Source organism: Heteronotia binoei, chromosome 11 (genome assembly GCF_032191835.1).
Source record: "Heteronotia binoei isolate CCM8104 ecotype False Entrance Well chromosome 11, APGP_CSIRO_Hbin_v1, whole genome shotgun sequence".
NCBI lineage: Eukaryota > Metazoa > Chordata > Lepidosauria > Squamata > Gekkonidae > Heteronotia > Heteronotia binoei.
This window is the reverse complement of record NC_083233.1, coordinates 76,145,922-76,163,979: the sequence shown is the minus strand read 5'-3', so window position 1 is coordinate 76,163,979 and position 18,058 is coordinate 76,145,922. Positions and strand designations below refer to the sequence as shown.

General features: G+C 49.6%; 1 protein-coding gene across 2 annotated transcripts in view; it reads right to left on the bottom strand.

Annotated features, from left to right (window-relative positions):
• Positions 1 to 231: 231 nt before the first annotated feature.
• Positions 232 to 18,058, bottom strand: part of CCDC92 (coiled-coil domain containing 92) — a 30,332-nt gene continuing 12,505 nt past the window's right edge. Inside the window, exons 2-4 of one of the 2 annotated variants that reach the window (XM_060250122.1) lie at positions 6,022 to 6,175; positions 3,366 to 3,407; positions 232 to 1,669 (exon numbers count right to left, since the gene is read on the bottom strand). In XM_060250122.1, the coding sequence (XP_060106105.1) occupies positions 894 to 1,669; positions 3,366 to 3,407; positions 6,022 to 6,151 (948 nt within the window). In that variant the 5' untranslated portion in view covers positions 6,152 to 6,175 and the 3' untranslated portion in view covers positions 232 to 893. The remainder of the gene's footprint in view (positions 1,670 to 3,365; positions 3,408 to 6,021; positions 6,176 to 18,058) is intronic. The other variant, XM_060250124.1, reaches the window with a different exon arrangement.

Below are 18,058 nucleotides of genomic sequence, written 5' to 3'. Positions count from 1 at the left end.
CCCAAAAAAAAGGTGGATGCACCTCTCCCTACCTTATTCTGACTGCCCCCTCCCCACCTGCAGATGTAGCCATCGATCACACCAACCTGGGCCCTTTTGGGTCCAGTGGGCGCCATAAAAACCCACCTCCTGTTTCAGGTAGTTGAAAGATTTGGCCCCTTCTGGCCTGTTACTGACTGCGATTGCCAAGACTCCCGTACATCGAACAAAAGGACACAAAACAAGACGAGCGAGGGTTAACAAAATAGAGTTTGTTGGGATTTAGTAGCTCTAGATAAAAATGTAACAGAAAACAATGAACACTGTGATCAGGACCAGGCGACGGATGTGGGGGAGGTGTGCTCAGCCGATCTGATTCTTCACACGCAAGCATCTGCATGGGGGTCAGCTCTCGCCCCCCCCCCCGCTCCCTCCCCACCGAAGGATTTGTCTGGACTGTGTGTGCGTGTGGAGTGATACATACAGGGGAGACCGGAACCACAAGCGGCCGATACGCAGTGCTGCGAGGTTATCGGGAGGCGGCCGGGTCTGTCGTTGCTACGGATTAATAGTGCAGACCGTCGCCCAGGGCACCTGCCCGCAAAGTGCGTTTAGACTAAATGACAGAGCATCAGAAGCAAGCAGTCAGGTGGGCAGGCACCTGAGTTTGGCCACAGCGTTTCGTTAAGCAGAGACTCTGCGAACAAGGACACGGCCGGAGCGGGGCGGTGGGGTTCCGCCTGAAGGAGGTTATCCTAGTGATGGGGGGGAAAAAATTTGGCATGCAGGGGGGCCGTTCGAGAGGGAGAAAATTAAATTTACTGCAGATGCAATTAACCCTATTTGTGATCACAGTGCGTAAGTCAGTCACGCGCAACCGCCCCCCCCAAAAAAGGCCCCCCAAAACGGTTGGCTTAAACAGTTCTGTCTGTCCCCGAATGCTTTCGGACCACTTTGCTCCCGTTCACCTGATCCACCGCTAGCGTCTCGACCTCCGGCGGGGCCTGGGGGGGCGCGACGTGGTGGATGCGGTGCGCCACCCCTACGTGAGCCTTGTGCTGCTTCTCCCGCGCCGGGCTGTGCGGCTCTGCGCAGGGGCGCTCGGAAGGGATGGGCGGGATGACCAAAGGCCTCTCTTTGATCAGGTGGATCTCGGCCGCTTCCCTGGCCAGTAAAAAGGGGGTGGGATCCGGCATGGCATCCAGGGGCTCTCGCAAGAGCAGCTTCCGGCTCTCCGACCCTAACCGGTAGGCCTCTTCGAATTCGGGGTTGAGCGGAGCAGACAGGCTCTTCTTCATCCGGCGCCGGGGAGTGTCGGGGAGCTTCTCTTTGGGAGGGGCCGGCTTGTAGCTGGACAGCACGGGGCTCCCGGAAGGGGAGCTGTCGGAAGTCCCGCTCGAGCTCATGAGCTTTTTCTTCGTCGCGTGCAGCTGCGAGGTGAGGTAGGCAATGGTGCTCGCCCGCTGCTCCAGTTCGCTCGACAGCATGTTGAGCTTATGGCTTTTCATTTTGAGCTCCTCGAGGTACTTCTTCTCCCTCTCCTTGATGGTGTTCTCGAGGACCAGGATCATGGCGTTCTTTTGCTCCAGCTCCTTGAGCAGCTCGCTGTTTTCGGCCTCTTTCGCTTTCAGCTGCGCCTCGAGCTCCTCGCACTTTCTCTTGAGTTCTTCGCTCCTCGAGCTCCCATTTTCTGAAAGAGAAGAGAAAAAGGGAGGAGTTTCACACCCAGCCCAGTCTTCATCGTCGAGCATTGCAGCCCTGTTTCTCAAGATTTATCTTTAGTGCTAACAACTGGAGTGAATCTACAAGACTGCAGAAACACATGTGAGTTCAGAAAGCCCCATGTGGCCCCTTCAGCCATTTGCAACCAGAAGAGAGAGATAGATCACTGGTGTGCATCGGAAGAAAATGGCTGACATATTACTGTCTCTCAAGCAAAAGAAGGCACACTCTTGGCCCGCCAGCATATCGGAATTTTTCAAACACGGAAGCATGAAAACACCCACCATCTTACAACCAAAGAGTCTCTGCCTACAGCCTGCCAGACTATGGGCTGCAACAGGGCTTTTTATGGAACTCCTTTGCATATTAGGCTACACCCCCCTGATGTAGCCAGTCCTCCAAGAGCTTGCAGTAGGCCCTGTACTAAGAGCCCTGTAAGCTCTTGGAGGATTGGCTACATCGGGGTGGGGGTGTAGCCTAATATGCAAAGGAGTTCCTGCTACAGGAAAAGCCCTGGGCTGCACTAACACCAGGACTTCAGAAGGAGAAGAGGGGGAAGAGACCCGCCCTCTCTCGCTCGAGCTCAAGGAAAGCAGAGAATGAGTAAAGAAAGGGAGGCGCAAGATGCGATTCCAGCAGCACTTTTAAGCCCAAAAAAGTTTTCCCGAGATGTAAGCTTCTGAGAGTCGGCTCCCTTCACCAGGTTAGTTGCAGAGTCTGTTTGTTGGTGCATGAGACCGAGGGGGAGAGAAACAACTCGGTGTGGAACAGGCAGGATCAAAGGCAGGCGAGAAAGCAGCAGCAGAGGAAGTCCTGGGGGCACCGTGGAAATGCCCTTCTAGGCCAGGGGTCCCTAACCCGCCAGAAAGTGAGTGGGGCTAGCTGGGGATTTGCCACGCAGATTAAAAGGCATCCTGTTAACTCAAGCTTCTGCCCCAAATGCTGAAGAGGTACTATCCAAGTTGTACAGGACCTCAATCCCTGACATTTTGTGGTTGGTTCCGCCCACTACAGGAGCCATGTCGTGACTTGGCCCAGTGCCAGAATTCCAAAGATGTTGGGGACTCCTGTTTTAGGTAGTGGAAAGATGAGGAAGTTCAGTGCAGAGGGGTGGGGAGTGGTACAGTCTGCGATGCTACAAAGTTTACGAAACAGAAGGGATTAATGAGGCAGTTTAGGGGCTAACGTGAGAAGAACAGGCTCCGCAAAGCTCTGATTTTAACAGCTCTCCAGCCCGGGAAGAGAAAAACTGGCAAAACGATTAACTAAAGGAAACAGGTTGCAATTCAGGGTTACAGAGACTGAGTTTCAAAATGCAAATTTACAAAAAAAGAAGCAGCTGACAATCGAGCCAACTGGGAGTGAAGGGGGCACTTCTCACTGTGACCGTCAGGTTGAGCTAACAGAATCAGCACATCCTTAGCAGATGAAATGAGCCCCGCCTGGAGCCGGTGGGCACAAACAGCAAGCACCACTGGCCCCCAGAGCCTCACTCTGGTAGTCTTGGCAACCCACCGCTGCACCAAAGTTTACAGATTCCCCATGTGCTTTTTCTGTCACTCTGAGAACCGAAACGAGAATGTGCTGAACGTTATTTCCTGGTGTTGCCCACCCCGACCCCGACCCCACCCCAGAAACAGCCGGGAACTCTCGAGTTCCTTTACCTGTCAAGTCTGAACTTTTGAGAGTCAACTCATATGTCAGATCTGAAAGACAAAGAATGGTTTAGGAAAATGCAGAAAGATCACTTTCATATTAAATAAATAAATAAATAAATGGAACATTCCCCCACCACCACCCGGGACACACTTTTGAAAAGAGACTTCACAGCAGGGATGTCAAACATGCGGCCCAGGAGCCAAATCAGGCCCCTGGAGGGCTCCTATCAGCCCCCCCCCCCCGAGCAACTAGCTGTTGTCTGATTCCTTCTCCCTCTCTCTTGCTTCCTTTGGCATCACAGCTTGCTTTGCCAGGCTTGCTCAGTTGCACAGGTGCTACAGAGCAAAACCTCTATTTCTTCTGTTAGCTGAGGCTCCTCCATTGAGAGGATGGGGGGGAGGGAGAGCTTGCTTTGCCAAGAGCTACTCAGCCAAGTCTCTCTTCCTTCTATTGGCTGAGGCTCCTCCCCCTCCTGGTCCCCTGGGGAAGGAAGGAAAGAGTCAGAACTTCCTTTGCCCAGTTCCCTGGATTGCACAGGAGAGATAGAAAGCAAGCACCTTTAAGACCAACGAGTGCTAATGTTTTAAGCATATTTTAAGTTTTTTTTTCAAAAAACCCCTTTAATCGTGTTTGTACCTGTTCTAACTAATCTTAAATAGGTACGCACATGGCCCAGCTCGACATGCCTGGCCCAACAAAGTCTCATTTATGGCAGATCTGTTAAGGAGTCCCTTACACACACTCAGTGATTATCCTACTTAAAGGTTTACTGTAAAGATAAAATAGAAGCACATCTAAGTATGAAGTATTGCATGATGGAGACAAATACCCAGAGAAAGTCTCTGCACCTTTGCCCCCGACTAGCACACTCTGGCTGATGGGAGAATGAACTAGAAAAGGTATGCGGGCAGCACAAAGCTCCTCCATATCCCTCAACCCCCATATCTGAAAAGCCAGTGAATGCTGGGCCAGTCCTATTCCCCAGCAGTCTGTGACCAAGAGAGAAATCTTGGGGTCATGGTAGATAACTCACTGAAATGTCAAGAAAATGGTGCGATTGCAATAAAAAAAAGGCCAGTGCCATACTGGAAATTATTAGGAAAGGAATTGAAAACAAATCAGCCAGTATCATAATGCCCCTGTATGAATCGATGGTGCGGTCTCATTTGGAATACTGTGTACAATTCTGGTCACCGCACCTCAAAAAGGGTATTATAGCATTGGAAAAAGTCCAGAAAATGGCAACTAGAATGATTAAAGAGTTGGAACACTTTCCCTATGAAGAAAGGTTAAAACATTTGGGGCTCTTTAGCTTGGAGAAATGTCGACTGAGAGGTGACATGATAGAGGTTTACAGGGTTGTGCACAGGATAGAGAAGGTAAAGAAAGAAGTCCTTTTCTCCCTTTCTCACAATACAAGAACTCGTGGGCATTCAATGAAATTGCTGAGCAGTCACGTTAGAACTGATAAAAGGAAGTATTTCTTCACCCAAAGGGTGATTAACACATGGAATTCACTGCCACAGGAGATGGTGGTGGCTACAAGTATAGCCAGCTTCAAGAGGGGATTGGATCAACATCTGAAGCAGAGGTCCATCAGTGGCTATTAGCCACAGCATACTGATGGAACTCTGTCTGGGGCAGTGATGCTGTGCATTCTTGGTGCTTGGGGGGGCACAGTGGGAGGACTTCTAGTGTCCTGGACCCACTGGTGGACCTCCTGATGGTACCTGGGTTTTTTGGCCACTGTGTGACAGAGTGTTGGAGTGGATGGACCATTGGCCTGATCCAACATGCCTTCTCTTATGTGCTTACACAGATCCCTTCTTCCAGTGCTCACAGCACCACTGTCCATTCTCAGGTCTTGTGCCAAAACTTTGAAATGGGCTTCCAGAATCAGTATGGGAAAATTCCATGTTCATTCGCCTTCTGGAAGGCTTCCAAAACTGCATTGTTCAAAAGGGCTTTTTTCTCAGGCCTGTCCTGGTGATCAGATACGGCAGGGGTGGCCAACGGTAGCTCTCCAGATGTTTTTTGCCTACAACTCCCATCAGCCCCAGCCAGCATGACCAATCTGAGATCGATTTTGCACTAAGGCTTGTTCCAGGTAGAGAGCCCTTTTGCCCCTGGCGCTTCTCTCTCTTTTCACACAAGCTGCCGCGAGTCTATAAGTCGGCGTGCTGCTTTTCTGGGGCAAGCAGAAACCGCTCGTAAGATGATCTTGCTTGCTGCAAGGAAAGCGGCATGCCAACTCGCACCTCCATGGCAGCTTGTGCGAAAATAGATAGAAGCGATGGGAGCAAAAGGTCTCCTCAACTGGATAAGCCTAGTGCAAAATTGGTATGATTCAGAATGAAGAGCGGGGTATACGTCCACTCTCTTCTCTTTCCCTCTTCTTCTCTAAGCCTGCCTGCTTCACTCAACACCCACGTTACAGAGTGACTGGGGTTGCTGAGGAGCGGAGCAGAGACTGACCACGTTGGCGACACCTCCACAGCAGGACAAACTTCGAGCTCCCCGACTGCTTGACCGACCTTGGGAAATGGTGCCAAAGGTGCCAGGGCCCTGGGGCAAGGCGGAGCAAAATCAACTCGTGGAGAGGAAAGGAAGAGCCGAAGCTCCTGCCTGGCTGAGACTGGAGACGGCCTCTTGGCCCAGTACCTGTGCAGTGCTGCTGCAGCCGCCGGATTTCTGCATGCAGCCCCTTGAGGGTGTTGGCGTGCTCCCGCTGGAGAAAAAGCAGGTTCTTCTGGGCACTGTGCAGCTGGTTCTCCAAGTTTGATGCTGCCATCCTGACATCCAAGGAACCTGAGGGGTGAGATACAGCACCATGGATTAGGACCAAATCCTGCTTCTTTTTCTTTCATTGAGCAACGCCCAGAATGAACCACTGGCCTTTGGACCGTTTAGGCATAAGAACTGTGGCTCGCCGGAAGAACACGCAGAAGGGTTCCAGGTTCAGTCGTCAGGTTAAAAAATGTCTCTGCTAGAAATTGTGCAAAGGCGCTGCCTGTCTTGGGGGGACAAATTTTGGGGAAGGGCTACAACTCGGTGATAGAGCTGCACATCAAAGAAGTGCAGGTCCCAGATGCGATCCCTGACCTCTCTAGAGCAGGTATTTGGAAAGACCCTTCTCTGCCTGAGAACCTTAAGAGCTGCTAGCACAGGCCTGGCCAAACTGGGGTTCTGGAACCACCGGTGGTTCTTTCACACATATTGTGTGGCTCTCAAAGCCCCCACGGTCCCATAAGGCAGTTTGGAGAAGGCATTCCTCTCTTTAATTCACTGGCTTGGAGAATGCAATTAAAGTTGCTTTCTTTCTACCTCTCCTCCCTTCCCCCATCTATTTTCTTTCCTTCCTTCCTTCCTTCCTTCCTTCCTTCCTTCCTTCCTTCCTTCCTTCCTTCCTTCCTTCCTTCCTTCCTTCCTTCCTTCCTTCCTTCCTTCCTCCCTTCCGGCTCTCAGACATCTGATGTTCACATCTTGAGGCTCTCAAACATCTGAGGTTTATTTTATGAAGCTCTTGTGTTAAGCAAGTTTGGCCACCCCTGTGCTAGCACTTATCAGAGTAAACGCTATTTTCGGACGTGGCCCACTGGCCTGACTTGCTACAAGGCAGCTTCCCAGGATCCCAGAAAAGGGCTCAGGGGCTCCTAATGAAATGGATAGGCAAGAGATTCAGGACAGACTAAAGAAGAGGAATCTATTCTCATTGCTAAAAGACATGGAATCCCCATTTGGAGGAGGACAGAAGTCCCAGCTACCTGAACATACTATCTGCTGATGTTTAAGAATTTGAATCAGGCAGATCACGAGAGGGAGAGAAGAAAGGGCTGCATCCCTGCTGAGTTCTCGTGGCCCTTTCTTACACCAGCAGGGAAATGCTGATTGCCACTTTGGGATAGGCAGGAGTTTTTCTCCCGGCCAGTTTGGCCACGGATCCTGGGGTTGTTTTTTCTTTGTTTGCTTGTTTGTTTTTTATTTCAAGCAGGTTTACAAAAGAACATATAATTATCAACTTAAACTTGCTATATTAACAGAACATTAAACATTAATCTTTGCTTCTTTACTTCCTTCCCCCCCCCCCCCCATCATCACTATTATTGCGACGCTTGACTATTATGGAAAGGAAGGTTGTTGTTTTTTGTTCTTGCCGCCTTCTGGGCCCGGAGCACAGGTCACTAGGTCTGGCGGGGGGAGGGAGTTGTGAGTTTCCTGCATTGCGCAGGGGGGTTGGACTAGACGACCCTGGAGGTCCCTTCCGACTCTAGGATTCTAAATACTCTTTCCCACAGTGCCTTTGTTGACATTTTCAACTAGCGCTCAGTCCCTCCGTCCCTGGCGACGGCCGAAATCCCGGAACACCATCGTCATGTGTGGGAGATTAGGGGGAGAGCAGGAAATACCACCAGGTGCTCATATGTGTCAAGTTAATACATTAAAAAGCTTAGCACCAGACAGACTTCAGGACACGAAATCCCCTTAGGAGGTCAGAGTTTCAGAAAACTTTCCTCCTCTGGTATGAACTGCCATTCACTGCCCAGAGCTACATTTAGAGAGATGATCCTCTCCCGAGACAGGAAAGCCCCCTGGATAAGCCCATCTGTCAGAAGGTGACAGCAAACAAGCATTCCCAGGACCAGCAAGGCTTACACCGAAGAGCCGTGGAACCCTGCTGCAGTTGTCAAGGATTTTGCCTTTTGTTCCACCGTCCGCCTGCAGAGAAGCTAAAGAAGTTTGCCATCACAAAGTTCTTGCTTCCAGCAGCATCTCACTCCTCGACAGAGCGGATTGTCTCTGGGGGACAGGATTTTAAGGACCATGGGGCTAGCTCACTGAGACAGAGAATCACAGGAACATGCAGAGGAAAAGATACTCCAAAGGAAACTTGTTTTGCCCCTCTGATTTGACAGACCTGGAGTCGGCAGGAACAGTCGGCAGGAACTAGGCGATCTCTTTGTGGAGGGCGTACTGGAGGCCTGGTGGCCAGGGCTTAGCCTCAGACTGCTAGACCAGGGTGGCCAAACTTGCTTTATAGAAGAGCCATAATATTCTATTATGTCTAGAATAATATTATGTATTATTCTAGACATAATAGACATTTATTATGTCTAGAATAAACATCAAGAGCTTACAGCAGGCCTTGTACTAAGAGCCCTGTAAACTTTTGGAGGATTGGCTACATCAAGGGGGAGTGGCCTATTATGCAAAGGAGTTCCTGCTAAAAAAAGCCCTGGCCACAAGCCACAAACGTCAGAGTTTGAGAGCCATAAAACAGGAAGGAAGGAAGGAAGGAAGGAGGGAGGGAGGGAGGGAGAGGTAGAAAGAAAACAACTTTAAAATGCGTCCTCCACGCTGCTGGTTGGCTTGACTTGGAGAAGTGATTTAAAGAGACAAACGCCTTCTCCAGGCTGGCCAACAGGGTGGAGGGGGCTTTGAAAGCCACACAATGTGTGTGAAAGAGCCACATGTGGCTCCCAAGCCACAGTTTGGCCTCCCCTGTGTTAGACAGAAGTCACAAATATTCAGATCTTCCACTGATGTCCTGCCCATAGGAAGGGAAGGTGGATGGCCACAGGGATTGGGAACTTTAGGCAACAGTCCCAACCAGCAGAGGCTCAGTTGGTCGATTAAGGGGAGGGGTACTGCTGTCACCTCATCTACATTCAAGACGGAAGCTTCCCAGAGCCAATTAACAACCCTGGAGAAGCATCTGAAGAAGAAGAAGAAGATAATGGATTAATATTCCGCCCTCCAATCCGAAGAGTCTCAGAGCGGCTCACAATCTCCTTTCCCTTCCTCCCCCCCACAACAGACACCCTGTGAGGTAGATGAAGATACTGGATTTATATCCCGCCCTCCACTCCAAAGAGTCTCAGAGTGGCTCACAATCTCCTTTCCCTTCCTCCCCCACAACAGACACCCTGTGAGGTGGGTGGGGCTGAGAGAGCTCTGACAGAAGCTGCCCTTTCAAGGACAACCTCTGCCAGAGCTATGGCTGACCCAAGGCCATTCCAGCAGCTGCAAGTGGAGGAGTGGGGAATCAAGCCAATGAGCAGTGACTCCCGAAAGCGCCTCCCCTTCCACAAATTTCATTAGTCTTTCAAGTGCTTCCGGACTCTTGCTCTTTTCTATTGCTACAGACAGACTTAACCCGGCAACCCATCTCGATCTATGGACAGCCCCTGCTGCTTTCAAGCTCAAAGCCCTTCAGTCAGTCTCTGGTCAATAGGATCACAAGGCTCAGCAAAAGCACAAAAGCAAAGCCCCCGTTAGAGCGGTCGCCCTCCGGCGACAGGGGCCGTCTTGTGAACACCGATGCCAAAACGCGCTCCCTGTTAAAAGAAGCGGCGCAGTCCTCGTTATCAAACACAGCGCGCGCATCTCTGAGCTGCTTCCAAGCACCGTCTCCTCCACAAAAGCCCCCCAGGATGAAGGGCCCCTTTTAAGCAGGCTGCTCAGTTCTGTTAGTGGCCTTCAGGCACCATCCTCCGCTATCGATATTCCCTGCTACATTAAGTCTCCTGAAGGAGCCAGGCCCGGCTGCGTGCCTAAAAGCCTCGCTGCGTCATCTGACTCTTTAAGTGCTCCCTGAATCCCCACCGAGGGGGTGTCCTAGCGGGAAAGGCGCTCCCCTTTCCTAGGCATGGCACGGGGCGCCCGTCCAACCGGAGCCGAAGACGGAGGATTTCTGACCGCCTAGGAGGTGGTTCTTTCTGTGCAAGTGGCACAGAATTAATTTTGAATCGATCCCCCCTGAAAGGGGTTGCGTGCCCCCTCAGACTGCCCCGTCCATTACCCTGGTAGTGTTTCCAGTACGTGCCAACATTTCTTGGCTCCTACAAAGAAATTAGCTCATTGAAACCCTTCTTTGCAAAGGGCAGGCTGCTTGCGCTCGCAAGTTAGCTTTGGGGCTGATGCAGCCCACGGTCATTTGGAAATCTGAAACTGTTTACTGGGCAGAGAATACAGACCACTGCACCAAGGAGGCACTTCCAGGGTCAGGGGGAATTCCAAGGGTCCCATCTGCAGGCAAAGGATCCTGGGACAGGACAGAGACCAGGCTTTTTGCACTCAGGACTGGAGGGGTGACTGCAGCCAGGAAGAAGACGACGACGACTGCAGATTTATACCCCGCCCTCCTCTCTGAATCAGAGTCTCAGAGCAGCTCACAATTTCCTTTCTCCCCTTCCCCACACAACAGACACCCTGTGAGGTGAGTGGGGCTGAGAGGGCTCTCACAGGAGCTGCTCTTTCAAGGACAACTCCCACAAGAGCTATGGCTGACCCAAGGCACTTGACCACCACACCAAACTGGCTCTCACGGGGACACAGGGAGTCTCCCAAGGAACAAGGGGAGGGACAGTGGCTCAGTGGTAGAGCATCTGCTTGGTAAGCAGAAGGTCCCAGGTTCAATCCCCGGCATCTCCAACTAAAAAGGGTCCAGGCATGAAAAACCTCCGCTTGAGACCCTGGAGAGCCGCTGCCAGTCTGAGTAGACAAGACCGACTTTGATGGACCGGGGGGGTCTGATTCAGTAGAAGGCAGCTTCATATGTTGAAAGCAAAGCATCTTTTCCCCTTGGGCACTACGCCTGCACCCAACGCAGCACTTGTGCTGGCAGCAACAGCCTCTCTGGTCCTGTGCCAGCATTACTACCATGAAGCTTGCCAACTGTTTCACAGAGAGAGAGAGAGAGAGAGAGAGAGAGAGAGATCCATGAAGATCCTGCAATACTCGGAGCAGATGGAGGCTCACAGTGCCATCCTAAACAGACTGGCATCCTTAGCATTGATTTAGGACTGAGACAGGATTAACTCTGAACTGCACTGACTGTTCAGCACCACCACACAACCTTCTCAGGGATCTCTGGAACTGAGACAGGGAAGTGCTAATTCTGTGAGATATCGAAGGCAGGATTTTAAACTGCCCCCCAAAAGTCCATATAGTCAGAGCAATGGTATTCCCAGTAGTCATGTATGGCTGTGAGAGTTCATAAGGAAGGCCGAGCGCAGAAGAACAGATGCTTTCGAGCTGTGGTGCTGGAGAAGAATCTTGAGAGTCCCTTGGATAGCAAGAAGATCACATCAGTCAGTCCTAAGGGAAATCAACCCTGACCGTTCCCTGGAAGGTCAGATGCTGAAGCTCAAATGCTTTGGCCACCAAATGAGAAGGGAGCACTCACTGGAGAAGACCCTGATGCTGGGAAAGACAGAAGGCAAAAGAAGAAGGGGATGGCAAAAGAGGAGATGGCTGGGTAGCATTACTGAAGTAACTAACATGAATTTGAGCAGACTTCAGAGGATGGTGGAAGACAGGAAGGCCTGGTGTGACTTGGTCCATGGGGTCGCAAAGAGTCGGACTCGACTGTGCAACTGAACAACAACAACATGTGTGGCAAGTATGTAAACAGGCAACAGATTATTAGGGAAAGGGTGTGGAAATGATATCTGTCAAATTGGAGAGACTCATTGCCTAAAAACCAGAGATCCTCCTGTTAAATGTGCAGTTTATATGCCTAAAAATCTTTAAGTAGTAGCATACTTATGATTACCGCAACTGGACTGGTCTTTGCTAGGAAGTGGAAGCAAAGAAACACAGGCCCAAAATTCATGATTGGCTGAGGACAGAAAAAGAGACCTATGAATTTGTTGAAACGTATGGCCTGCCAGCAAAATAGAGATATTTCCAGGTTACATTCATGGTCGTCAAGGGCTGTGCAGAGAATGAAGGCCAGGGCAGCAAAGCATGAGAAAGAGTTTGTAATTCCACATCTAGATTCCAGTCCAGCAGCACTAGAGAGACCAACAAGATTTTGGGATACAAGCTTTCAAGAGTCCAGGCTCCTTCCTTCGACACACCCAAAACCTTACTGGTCTCTAAAACGGCACTGGATTAAAATCTAGCTGTTCTACTGTGGATCAGTCAGTCAGTCAAGAGAGCCAGTTTGGTGTAGTGGTTAAGTGTGCGGACTCTTATCTGGGAGAACCGGGTTTGATTCCCCACTCCTCCACTTGCAGCTGCTGGAATGGCCTTGAGTCAGCCATAGCTCTGGCAGAGGTTGTCCTTGAAAGGGCAGCTGCTGTGAGAGCCCTCTCAGCCCCACCCACCTCACAGGGTGTCTGTTGTGGGGGAGGAAGGTAAAGGAGATTGTGAGCCGCTCTGAGACTCTTCGGAGTGGAGGGCAGGATATAAATCCAATATCATCTTATTATTATTGCGGCGTCAAGCCATTTGCAGAAATATAAAATACTGGGAGCAAATGAAGTACAAAATTATATATATGGGTCTCTTGTAAGGAACTCAATTACATAACAACTATATTAAAACCCAATTAAATATGAGAGAGAAGATAAAACCATAACCCAAGTTATTATTACAGAATTAACCAACTTCTCCTGATGCTGCAACAAGCTACCCAAAATTTGGCCACGGACTCTGTTAGTAGACCGATTTTCATCAGCCAATGAAACCAGTATTCCAAACCTGACCTACCTACCGTATCTCCTACTAGGAGTATGAAATACTTATCTCAAACTATTTTGTACCAGTTGCACCTAAGTAACTTATGTTCAATGGTTTCTAGTTCCCCAGAATTACACTGACACATTCGCTGGCCCTTGGGGACTCTTTGAACCTGTGGAACTCTCTGAAATTATAATTTCCCGTGGTTTTCATGGTACAGGTAGCCATGCTGGCCTAGTACTTTATTATGTATGGTGTGTGTGTGTGTATTTATTGTACTGGATAAATATTTAATTTTTTAAAAGATCGGCGCCACCACATAATAGGATACATGAGCTATTAGAAACCGGGCTGGCAAGGCCTTAGAAACCGGGCTGGCAAGAGTTTGGGAAATGCACTCTCCTACATGTCTTCCGATAACTAAAAGCAGGCGCAGTGAACTTGAGTTTAACGCAGCAGTCAAGACGAGTTCTGGCTCCACCTCTTGAGATTCTGCCCTTGAATTCACTGCAGAGACTCCAGCTGGCGCAGGACGCCACACTTCAGCTATTATCAGCAGCTGGCTGGCTAGTCTGCATAGTACACCCAGGGCTTTTTTTGTAGGAGGAACTCCTTTGCATATTCGGCCACACACCCCCTGATGTAGCCAATCCTCCAAGAGCTTGCAGGGCTCTTCGTACAGGGCCTCCTGTAAGCTCCAGGAGGACTGGCTACATCAGAGGTGTGTGGCCTAATATGCAAAGGAGTTCCTGCTACAAAAAAGCCCACCACAGATTACATCCATTCTGCAATCACTCCATTGGCTGCCCATCAGGTACTGGATTCAGTTCAAGGCGCTGGCTATGACATACAAAGCCCTTCATGGCCTTGGGCCCTCTTTTCTTCAGGACCACCTCTCCTAGGCTCTCCCACAACAGCTTCGCTCATCTGAGCAAGGCCTTCTGCAGGTGCCACCTTGAAAATGGGCAAGATCAACAACTGCTCATTCGTGTACATTCTCTGTTGGGAGTTCCCGTCTTACTTGAAAAGGTCAGGAAGGCCCCAACGCTTTTGCAAACTATGCAAAACGGAATGGTTCAGGAAGGTGTTTTTCTACAGAGAACAGGACTGTAAGTATGTCATGGACCACCCCTGGGTTACCACAGGAGGGTAAGTCCTCATCGGAGAAGGTGGACCTGCCCCCGAAACCCATCCTGGTGGACATATCCTGGGAGGTGGGCTTTTTGGTGGGTTCCCAAAGGGCATCAGCACCAGCACTACCCCAAGCCAGCAGGGCCCTTAAACCAGGAGGCCCCAACATAGACCCACCCACTGCTGGATCCGCCATGGTCTCCCTCATAAGAACATAAGAGAAGCCATGTTGGATCAGGCCAACGGCCCATCCAGTCCAACACTCTGGGTCACACAGTGGCCAAAAAAACCCAGGTGCCATCAGGAGGTTCATCAGTGGGGCCAGGACACTAGAAGCCCTCCCATCGTTGCCCTCCTCAGCACCAAGAGTACAGAGCATCACTGGCCCAGACAGGGAGTTCCATCAATATCCTGTGGCTAATAGCCACTGATGGACCTCTGCTCCATATGCTTATCCAATCCTCTCTTGAAGTCATCTATACAAGTAGCTGCAATCACCTCCTGTGGCAGTGAATCCCATGTGTTAATCACTCTTTGGGTGCAGAGAAGGCAAAGAGCTCGAGCTGAGGCCTGCACCAGGCACAGGAGCATACACCTAGCTGCCTGGAGTCTCCCCTCTGCCAAAGGCAAACCAGTAAGTTACTGCAGGATCTGGGCTCTGCTATTCCTCAGGAGTAGAGGAGCTGACTCAGCTTGCAAGATGAGCCTAATGCTGCACTCAGCATCACCTGCAGGGACATTCCCTAAATAAGCCTGCAGAGAGTCTGAGATCAATGTGCTTGCAGTGGCTGATGAACCTACTAGTTGTTTGAGCCTGGTGAACCTTGCTGCCTTTGGACCTGGTTGCTGAACCCTCCATGCCAGGTACTGTTGCTGTGAAACTCTGTGGCTGTCCAAGACTTTGTCACCAACCTCATGAGGTCAGTGTAATGCTTATTTTGTGTTTACTATGTGTGTTAACTTGTTTTACACTGGTATGATACCGTTTCCTACATTGTTTAACACAGGGGTGGCCAAACTGTGGCTTGGGAGCCACGTGGCTCCCAAAGCCTCCACCACCCTGTTGGCCGGTTTGGAGAATGCATTTGCAGTTAAAGTTGCTTTCTTTCCACTTCTCTCTCCTCCATCTATTTGCTTTCTTTCCATCTTTCTCACAACCCTTCCTTCCTATTTTGTGGCTCTTGGAACATCTGATGTTCATGTCTTGTAGCTCTCAAACATCTGACTTTTATTCTGTGTGGCATTTATGTTAAGTAAGTTTGGCCACCCCCCCCGGTTTAACGTATGCGTGATATTCTATGCTTTGCTTTGGATTTCAGTAAAACCTACTCCTGTGACACTGCTCGTTAGAGGTTTCATCCTGATTCCCTTGGCTTATACAGTGTACTGCCCCTTGAGTCTCGGTGGAAATGACTATAAATAAAACGCAGGGAGGCCTAATTTCTGAACAGTTTCCTGCTTTGGGAAAAGCGACAAAAGCCAAACAGATTCCAGTTTTGAGATGTCTTTCATCTGAAACAGGCCAGTGTTTTGGAGGCGAACAGAAATATTTATTCTCATGGGTGAGTTCTAATCCATTGTATCAGCTTTGCGAAACAGCGATAAGAGTAGGGAATAGAGGATCTGAGGATGAAGAAAGTGTATTTAATCAAATGATAGCCAGGCAGATAAATAAAACAGTGGCTTGAAACTCGGTCAGCTGAAGGTCTGCTGTAGACGTTGTTTATCTGGATTTCAGTAAGGCTTTTGAAAAGGTTCCACATCCTTGTTGACAAGTTGGTAAAATGTGGTTTGGATCCTGTTACCGTTAGGTGGATCTGTATGGTTGACAGATCGCACCCAAAGAGTGCTTGCGAATGGTTCCTCATCCTCTTGGAGAGGAGTGACAAGTGGAGTGCCTCAGGGATCTGTCCTGGGACCTGTTTTGTTCAACACCTTTATCAATGATTTGGATGAAGGAATAGAGGGAATGCTTATTAAATCTACAGATGAGACTAAATTGGGAGGGGTTGCAAACACAGAAGACAGAAACAGGATACAGGATGACCCTGACAGGCTGGAAAACTGAGCTAAAACCAGTAAAATGAATTTTAACAGGGATAAATGTAAAGTTCTCCATTTAGGTAGGAAAAATCCCATGCATGGTTACAGAATAGGGGAGACTTGTCTTAGCAGTAGTTTGTGCGAAAAGGATCTAGGGGTCTTAGTGGATCATATGCTGAACATGAGTCAACAGTGTGATGCGGTGGCTAAAAAGGCAAATGCAATTTTGGGCTGTATCAACAGAAGTATAGTGTCCAGATCATGTGATGTGATGGTATCGCTTTACTCTGCTCTGGTAAGACCTCACCTGGAGTATTGTGTTCAGTTTTGGGCGCCACATTTTAAGAAGGATATAGACAAGCTGGAACGGGTCCAGAGGAGAGTGACAAAGATGGTGAGGGGTCTGGAGGCCAAGTCCTACGAGGAAAGGTTGAAGGGGCTGGGGATGTTTAGCCTGGAGAGGAGGCGGCTGAGAGGTGATATGATCACCATCTTCAAGTCCCTGAAGGGCTGTCATATAGAGGATGGTGTGGAAGTGTTTTCTGTGGGCCCGGATGGTCAGACCAGAACCAAAGTGTTGAACTGAAATCAAAAGTTTCTGGCTCAACATTAGAAAGAACTTCCTGACTGTTAGAGCGGTTCCTCAGTGGAACAGGCTTCCTCGGGAGGTGATGGGCTCTCCTTCCTTGGAGGTTTTTAAGCAGAGGCTAGATGGCCATCTGACAGCAATGAAGATCCTGTGAATTTAGGGGGCGGTGTTTGTGAGTTTCCTGCATTGTGCAGGGGGTTGGACTAGATGACCCTGGAGGTTCCTTCCAACTCTGTGATTCTATGCTCCACCTACTGAAGCTGTAGACCACCCAAATACAGCCACCTTTTATTGGTGGTCTGACATGCAAAATTTGAATGATTTCTAAGTTTGAACATCCTAACACAGAGAATGGGTGTAGTCGGGGCTTTTTTTGTAGCAGGAGCTCCTTTGCCTATTAGGCCACACGCCCTTGATGTCGCCAAGAGCTTACAGTAGGCCCTGAAAGAAGAGCCCTTTAAGCTCTTAGAGGACCTCTTAAGCTCCACAGTTGATGTCAATGGGACCTCTGCACTACAGCTGTTATCTTTAATACTTGCTTGTGGATTTCATGGATGCATCTGGCTGGCTGCTACAAGAGGGAGAATGACTTAAGGGGAGGGACGGTGGCTCAGTGACAGAGCATCTGCTTAGTAAGCAGAAGGTCCCAGGTTCAATCCCCAGCATCTCAACTAAAAAGGGTCCAGGCAAGTAGGTGTGAAAAACCTCAGCTTGAGACCCTGGAGAGCCGCTGCCAGTCTGAGTAGACAATACTGATTTTGATGGACCGAGGGTCTGATTCAGTATAAGGCAGCTTCATATGTTCATATATGTTCACCCAGAAGAGAAAATGTGGGACCGTCCTCCTAGGACTTTTCCATGGTCTCAATCCTTCTTCAGCCTGGTCTCTTTGGGAGGGACAGTGGCTCAGTGGTAGAGCATCTGCTTGGGAAGCAGAAGGTCCCAGGTTCAATCCCCGGCACCTCCAAAAAAAGGTCCAGGCAAATAGGTGTGAAAAACCTTAACCTGAGACCCTGGAGAGCCGCTGCCAGTCTGAGAAGACAATACTGACTTTGATGGACCAAGGGTCTGATTCAGTATAAGGCAGTTTCATATGTTCATATATGTTCATATGTTCTCTTTAAAGCTGCTTTATGGAGCCACGGTACATAAATGTTCAGGGACGGTGGCTCAGTGGTGGAGCATCTGCTTGGTAAGCAGAAGGTCCCAGGTTCAATCCCCGGCATCTCCAACCAAAAAGGGTCCACGCCAAAATAGGTGTGAAAAACCTCCGCTTGAGACCCTGGAGAGCCGCTGCCAGTCTGAGTAGACAAGACTGACTATGATGGACCGAGGGGGGTCCGATTCAGTAGAAGGCAGCTTCATATGTAATGCTGAGCTCGATGGACCTATGGTCTGATCCAGCAGAGAATTTTTCAAAACATTTTTTTTTTAATATATGAAGCCAGACTCTGAGTCTCCCTAGCTTGG